The sequence below is a fragment of the Suricata suricatta genome, chromosome 6 (assembly GCF_006229205.1).
Source record: "Suricata suricatta isolate VVHF042 chromosome 6, meerkat_22Aug2017_6uvM2_HiC, whole genome shotgun sequence".
Taxonomy (NCBI): Eukaryota; Metazoa; Chordata; class Mammalia; order Carnivora; family Herpestidae; genus Suricata; species Suricata suricatta.
Window position 1 is genome coordinate 55,244,457 of NC_043705.1, and position 8,724 is coordinate 55,253,180.

The 8,724-nt window shown below is 35.9% G+C and overlaps 1 protein-coding gene across 5 annotated transcripts in view; it reads right to left on the reverse strand.

Annotated features, from left to right (window-relative positions):
* Window positions 1–8,724, reverse strand: part of AP3B1 (adaptor related protein complex 3 subunit beta 1) — a 245,805-nt gene that overhangs the window by 213,068 nt on the left and 24,013 nt on the right. For all 5 annotated transcript variants that reach the window (XR_003909937.1, XR_003909938.1, XM_029942469.1 and 2 more), the window contains exon 2: window positions 3,087–3,162. Coding sequence is in view for 3 of the 5 variants with exons in the window: in XM_029942469.1 (XP_029798329.1) it covers window positions 3,087–3,162 (76 nt within the window). In the remaining 2 variants the exon portion in view is untranslated. The remainder of the gene's footprint in view (window positions 1–3,086; window positions 3,163–8,724) is intronic.

The following is an 8,724-nucleotide window of genomic DNA, read 5'->3' on the forward strand; positions in this document are numbered from 1 at the left end:
TTAGCCTCTACTACAAAGCTGTCATCATTAAGACAGTATGATATTGGCACAAAAAATAAACACATAGACCAATGAAATAGAATAGAGAACTCAGAATTGGACCCACAAATGTATGGTCAATTAATCTTTGACAAAGCAGGAAAGAGTATCCAATGGAAAAAAGACAGCCTCTTTAACAAGATGGTGCTGCGAGTATTGGACAGCAACATGCACAAGACTAAAACTAGACCACTTTCTTACACCATACACAAAAATAAACTCAAAATGGATGAAGGACTTGAATGTGAGACAGGAAGCCATCAGAACCCTAGAGAAGAAAGCAGGAAACAGCCTTCTTGACCTCAGCCATAGCAATTTCTTACTCGACTATCTCCAAAGGCAAGGGAATCAAGCAAAAACGAACTTTGGAACTTCATCAAGATAAAAAGCTTCTGCACAGCAAAGGAAACAATCAAAAAAACTAATAGGCAACTGACAGAATGGGAAAAGATAGTTGCAAATGACATATCAGATAAAGGGCTAGTATCCAAAAATCTATAAGGAACTCACCAAACTCCACACCCAAAAAACAAATAATCCAGTGAAGAAATGGGCAGAAGACATGAATAGACACTTCTCCAAAGAGGACATCCAGATGGCCAACAGACACAATGAAAACGATGCTCATCGTCACTCATCATCAGGGAAATACAAACCAAAACCACACTGAGATACCACCTCACACCGGTCAGAGTGGCTAAAATGAACAAATCAGGAAACTACAGATGCTGGCGAGGATGTGGAGAGACGGGCATTCTCCTGCACTGTGGTGGGAATGTTAACTCGTGTAGCTGCTCTGGAAAACAGTGTGGAGGTTCCTCAAAAAACTATCCATAGAACTCCCCTATGACCCAGCAATAGCACTGCTAGGAATTTACCCAAGGGATACAGAAGTGCTGATGCATAGGGGCACATGTACCCCAATGTTCATAGTGGCACTTTCAACAATAGCCAAAGCATGGAAAGAACCTGAATGTCCATCAACTGATGAATGGATCAAGAAGGTATAGTTTATACATACAATGGAATACTACATGGCAGTGAGAAAGAATGAAATCTGGCCATTTGTAGCAATGGAACTCGAGGGTGTTATGCTAAGTGAAATAAGTCAGCAGAGAAATTTACCATATGTTTTCACTCATATGTGGAACAGGAGAAACTTAACAGAGGACCACAGGGGAAGGAAAGGGGGAAAAAAATAGTTAAGGCGAGGGAACGAGACAAACCACAAGAGACTCTTAAATACTGAGAACAAACTGAGGTTTGGTGGTGGAGAAGGGAAATGGGTAATGCGCATGGAGGAGGGCACTTATTGGGATGAGCACTGGCTGTTATATGGAAACCAACTTGACGATAAACTATATTAAAACAAAAAGAAAGGAGGACAGAAAATAAAAATAAGTGGTTAATAAGGTAAAAAAAGTATATATATATATACACATATATAAGAAACTGTAAAGCCAATATAAAATTCTGACTGAATGACCTCCAGTGAACTACATCTAGCCAAAAGATATTTTGAAATGAAATACACATACACGAACAGAAAAAATTTTAAATGTTTGTATAAGGTTCCACACAGAAATATGGTGCTACCTAGAAATTTTATTAAAAACTGGACAAAAGTTAAGGCGAACAAATGATTGCTATTATAGCTCACTGAAAAAAATCAAAGTAAAATAACTGCTAATTACTTAATAAAAGAGAATTAGCAAACAATAATTGCTGATAGAAAACTGAAATGTATCATTCAAGAATATCAAAAACACAAAATATTTACAAAAAGTATTAACAAAACACTAGAACTTAAAATATAACACTAAAAACTAAAATACAGTGTTGAGAGAAATTAAAGATGACCTAAACAAGTGAAGAAACAGAATCATGATCATGCGTCATAAGGCAAAATACTGTTAAAATGTTAATTCTTCAGAGATGCCTGGGTAACTCAGTTGGTTAAGCATCTGACTTTGACTCAGGTCATGATCTCATGGTCTTGGGTTCAAGCCCCATGTTGGGCTCTGTGCTGACAGCTCAAAGCCTGGAACCTGCTTTGGATTCTGTGTCTCCATCTCTCACTGCCCCTCCCCCACTTGTGCACTATCTCCCTCTCCCAAAACTAAGTAAAAAAAAAAATATATTTTTTTTTATTGTTAATTCTCTTAAAATTGATCTATAGAGCTAATGCAATTCCAATACAAATCCCAGGAGGCTGGGAATGAGTTAAAAATATTTGAAAAGAAAAATAAATCTCTCATAACTTCCAAACAATGTAATTTTCTATATAGAAAATCCAAACATAGAAACTGTAAAACAGTTAGAGCTAAGAAAATTCACTGAGAAGACCAGATGCAGAACAAAGAAAAACCACTTATTTCCTATACACCAGTAATAATTAATAATATAAAAATATAAAATAAAAATATAATGAAGGGGACCATTCATAATGGCCACCAAGATTTAAAAATACACAGAAATTAATCAAACAAGGAATTTACAAGATCTCTAGGATAAAAACTACAAAATATAAATATAATGTTACTGAAAGACAGGGAAAGAGAGCTGAAAGGAAGAAGGTTAATATATATTATTAATATATATTATATAATATTAATTCCATATTAGCCTTATCAAATTTCAAAAATAATTTTTGCTATTGATAGTAATGGAATTTAAAAACAGAAAAAAGAATGCTTAAAATTTTCAGGCCATTAAATGATAAAAAAAATCCTTTAATTAATTAGTATCCCTCTTTGTAAGAAGTCAAAATATTGTTGTATATAATCTTGTCTTCAAAATGATTAGCTTTTCCTACCTCAGAAGAAATATCTTAATATTAGAGATAGGGAAATAACTCAGAAAAAAACGGAATTAAAACTCAAGTTTCTGAATTGTGACACTCCAAACTTCTTCCAAAACATTTTAGACAGGCTAAACTAAGCTAATATTAAAGGGAAAATGGCATGTTTTAATATATTATTTAATACATATTTAAAATAATCACTACATGTCCATTTTCCAATATTAAAATAATTTATTTTACCTACCCCAACAATCCGTTTCATTGCATCCAATTTAGCAGAATCTTTGTTGCTCTCCAACATTTGCTTTAGATCTTCATTCCTATACAGAAGGAAAAAAAATCCATATTTCAATTTTTTACATTATTAAGCTATTAAAATACATCATTTCTTAAGAATTAGAATAATGATGAGCAGGATGAATGGATGGCTCACTCAGTTAAGTGTCTGACTCTTGATTTAGGCTCAGGTCATGATCTCACAGTTTGTGGGATCAAGCCCCTACATCAGGCTCTGTACTGAGCACGGAATCTGCTTCAGATTCTCTCTCTCCCTCTTCCTCTGCCTCTCCCACACACCCACTCTTCCTCTCTCTCCCTTCTCTCTCACTCTCACATTCTCAAAATAAAATATGTTAGTAGGAGTACGATGTTAAAAGTGATTATGATGAGATCTCAAACGGAAATGAGCAGTCTCTGGAAACTTGGGAAAAGGTAAACCTTGTTATAAAGTGGCAAGAACTTGAATAAATTTTCTTCCAGTTTCATATGGAATGTGGAAGTAGAAAGTGATGAACTTGGATATTCAGCTGAGGAGATTTCTAAGCAAAGTATTAAATGCACAGCCTGATTTCTCCTTGAAGCTTACAGTAAAATGAGAAAGAAAGATAAACTGAAGGAACAGTTAAGCAAAAAGAATGAGAATTTGAAGATTTGGGAAATTTTCAGCCTATCATATTGTAAAATATTAAGAATGTGTCTTCAGACCTTTTTCAAAAGTGTGGCTGGAAAATTACCAGATGAAGAGATCACGGGTACCACTCATGAATATAATCAGATGTCATAACAAAAGCCAGAAATAGAAATGGGATTATACAGCAGGGTCACTGCCAGCTTGGAGTAAAAGGAAGAAAAGGAACAAAATGAAGGAAGTCTGTCAGAATTCTGGAGCCTACTGGACAGGACAATGTGAGGACACAGAGAGAAGGCAACCATCTGTAAGCCAAGGAGAGAGCCCTGAGGAGAAACCAATAGTCTGCCTATAGTCTGATAATAGACTTCTAGCCTCTAGAAGAGTGAGAAATAAATTTCTGTTAATCAAGCCACGCAGTCTGTGGTATTTTGTTATGGCAGCTGTAGCAAACTAATACAGACTATCAATGAATACAGATGTCAACAATTCACTGAAAGAGACACAGAAATGGCAAAAAGTACATTTAAAGGTAATTCATTTCATTAGCTATTAAGAGAAATGCAAATTAAAACCACAGCAAAAAGCACTACACATATATCAGAATGGCTCTCATCTAAAATAAAAAAAATAGTGACAACACCTAATGATAGTGATGGCAGAAAGGAAATGGATCACACATACACTACAGGTGGGAATTTAAAAGGTTACAGCCACTAGGCAGTTTGACAGTTTTATAGAACTAACCCTGGAATTATCATTCAACCAAGTAATTTCATTCTTGGGTATTTATCCCTGGGAAATGGAAATTAATACACAAACACCTGCACACAAGGGGTGACTGGATGGCTCAATCGGTTAAGTGTTCAACTTCAACTCAGGTCATGATCTTGCGGTCTGTGAGTTGAAGCCCCGCGTCAGGCTCTGTGCTAACAGCTCAGAGCCTGGAACCTGCTTCAGATCCTATGTCTTCCCCTCTCTCTACCTCTCTCCACTCACACTCTGTCTTTCAAAAATTAATAAATGTTAAAAAAAATGTTTTTAAACCTGCACAGAAGAATCCACAGCAGCTTTTATTCCTATCAGCCAAAATGAAAACAACACAGATGTCCATCAATGGATGAATGGTTCAACACACTGTGATACATCCAGAGCATGGAATACCACTCAGCAGTAACAACAAACTACTGATACACATGACAAGTCTGAGTAATCTCCACAGAAATCTGCTGAGTGAGAAAAGTTAATTCTAAAAGGTTACATACTGCACTATTCCATTTATAAACCACTCTTGAAATAACAAAATTAGAGAAATGGAGAAAGATGAGTGGCTGCTGTGAGTTAAGAACAAGGAAGGGAAGGCTGGATATAGAAGGGCAACACAAGAGATGCCTGCAGCGACGGAACCGTTAACGTATCTTTACTGTTACGACAACTACACAAGTCACAAAAGAGAATAGATCTCTCTGTCTCTCTCTCTCTCTCACACACACACACACACACACACACACACACACACACACGCAAAGTAAAAGTAAAATTGGGCAATCTGAACAAGATTGGTGGAATATATCAGTGTCAACATCCTGGCTGTGATATTACATAGTTTATCGCTGAGGAAAACTGGGTAAAGGTACACAGTTTATCTTTGTTTAACTTCTTATAGCCACCTATGAATCAACAATTATTTCAAAGTCTACAGTTGAATCTAAAAAAACAGTTATAGGGGCACCTAGGGGGCTCAGTTGGTTAAGTGTCTGACTTTGGCTCAGGTCATGATCCTGTGGTTCATGAGCTCAAGCCCCATATAAAGCCCTGCACTAACAGCTTGAAGCCTGGAGCCTGCTTCAGATTGTGTGTCTCCCTCTCTCTCTGTCCCTACCCCACTCACACTCTGTCTCTGTCTCTCTCTCTCAAATATAAACATTAAAAAACTTTTTTAGTTTAAAAAGTAATATTAACAATTATGACTCATTTATGAGACAACAAGCCAATAAAAAATGAATGGTCAGGGGTACCTGGGAGGCTTAGTGGGTTAAGTGTCCGACTTCAGCTCAGGTCATGATTTTGTTTGAACCCCGTGTCAGGCTCTGTTCTGACAGCTCAGAGTCTGGAGCCTGTCTCAGATTCTGTGTCTCCCTGTCTCTCTGACCTCCCCTTGCTCATGCTCTGTCTGTCTCTCTCTCAAAAACAAACATTTAAAAAAGTTTTTTTTAAATGAATGGTCAAAAAACATGAGTGGCCAAGGGGCATTTGGCTGACTCAGTTGGTGGAGCATGCAGCTCTCAGTCTAGGGGTTTTAAGTTAGAACCGCACATTGGGTGAAGAGATAAGTTAAAAATAAAATATTTTTAAAAATAAATGATTGAAATATGTGAACAGACATTTCACAAAAGAACAGGTATGCCAATAATCACATGAAAAAATACTGAAGATCACTAATTATCAGGTAAATGCATATTAGATGAGATATTATACATCCATTAGAACAGTTGAAATTAAGAGACTGATAGTAACAAATGCTGCCAAGGCTCTGGAGCAATTAGAACTCTCATGTATTGCTGGTGGGAATGTAAAAAAAAAAAAAAAAAACAACTTTGGAAAATTGGGCAATTCTTACAAATTTAAGAATCATATGACCGGGGCGCCTGGGTGGCTCAGTCAGTTAAGCCTCCGACTTCAACTCAGGTCAGATCTCACGTTCATGGGTTAGAGCCCCACGTCAGGCTCTGTGCTGACAGCTAGCTCAGAGCCTGGAACCTGGTTCCAGTTCTGTGTCTCCTTCTCTCTCTGTCCCTCCCCCTCTCATGCTGTCTCTCTCTATATCAAAAATAAATAAAAAACATTAAAAAAAATTTTTTTAATCATATGACCTACTCATTCCACTCCCTAGAGAAATAAAAACAAATTTCCACATAATGACTTACATGAATATTCACAGCATCTTTATTCATAATAGTAAAAAACTGGAAAAAATATAAATGTCCATCAGTTAAATGTGACTTAGTCAGACACTGGAATACTATACAGCAATGAAAACAATTACTGATATATGCAACAAGGTGGATGAATTCTCAAAACTTTTATTCTGAGTGAAGGAAGTCAGACACAAAACAGAATGATTTAATTCACTAAAATTATAGAAAATGCAAATGAATCTGTAGAGACTAAAAGCAGACCAGTGGTATCCTGGCGTCGTGGGTTAGAGTAAGAATCGGACAGCAAAGGAACGTAAGAAAATTTTATTCTGTAATAAGGTAGAAATGTTCTGTAACTTCTTAAATGAGGTGGTGACTGAACAGATCCATACATTTGACAGAACATCTAATTACAATCTTTAAGTTAACTTATTGTGTGCAAACTATGTCTCCATAAAGTTATTATTAAAAATTTTCATGTTTTATTCACATGTGTAAATAAAATGCTAAGTTCTCCAAAGAAAACTACAACACATACATCCATTTTGAGAAAAATATTACTAGGAACCAGATAAGCCACCATGTTATATACTTAGAAATCAGGGTATCATATTTAAGCTCCATTCATGCTCACTCAAGAATTTAAACCACTGAATATTATTTAGTACACTAAAGGAAAATCCTCTCAACTGACTTTAAGAAACTGACAGGAAACTAAGACTTTACTATTATGTATTTTAGCTACTTGCAGTAGTTACTAGTTTATAGTTAGCAATCTTTCATATATTTTACAATAAAGTCTGCAGAAAAAAGAAAAAAATTTACTCTACATGGTTCCTTCATCAAACAGTTAAAACACCAAAAAGAAAGTATCAGAAGCACTTCCATCTCATCTTAAGGCCTAAGAATAGACCAGAAGAGCTTCTTTAACTACAAATAGAAAGCCTAGACACAAAATTACTTTAGTTTTTGCATATTTTACAAATTTAAGCCTAATGTAGGCAGTAAGCACTAAACAAGAATGATCAATCAGGTGTTATTATAGGATAAATTGTGTTCCTTCCAAAATTCCTATCAAGTCCTCACCACAAAGAATGTAGGTATTTGGAGACAAGATTTTAAAGAGGCAATTAAGCTAAAAAGAGGCCAAAAATCCAACATGGCTGATGTCTCTGTAAAAGCAGATTAGGACACAGACACACAAAGACTAAGGGAGGACCAGGTGAGGACACAGCAAGAAGGGAGCCATCTGCAAGCCAGAGAGCGAAGCCTCAGAAGAAATCAAAGTTGCCAACACCTTCATTTTTAGGCTTCTAGACTCCAGAAACTGGGAGAAAATAAATTTAAGTCACAGTCTGTGGCATTCTGTTATGGCAGCCATAGCAAATTAATGTAGAAGTTAAGTGTTGCAAACTGTCACTGCATTAAAATATATAAATACATATATACAACAATTTTTTTCCAAAAAGATTATAAGCAATGAAATTTATTATAAAAAAAATATTGTTCCTTTTCAAGCAGCTTATGAAATTAAATACACCGGTGATCACTACTGGGACACAAAAATAAATTATTTAAAAACTGACTTTTCTCTATTAATTAAACATCTAACTAGAAAAACACTAGTAGAAAAACCAGTATATAAAAACTATATCTGATGATATCCAACCACCAAATATTAAAATACTATAAAGAGTCACCAAAATACATTTAGAATCCTTCTCTTTTTTTTAATATTTGTTTATTTTTGAGGGGGGAGGGGCAGAGAGAGAGGGAGACAGACAGTCCAGAGCACGTTCTGCACTGACAGCAGAAAGCTTGATGTGGGACTTCAACACAGAAACCAACAGTGAGATCATGACCTGAGCCAAAACTGGACACTTAATTGGCTGAGCCACCCAGGTGCCCCTAATCCCTCCTTCAACTTCTCACTCTTCCACATGGCAAAGGTAGCTGAAAAAGGAGAAAAAATAACAGAATCCCGCATTAGGGATTTTTACCTTCTACTTTTTGTTAATTTTCTACTTTACTCAATGACCATGTATATACTTATATAA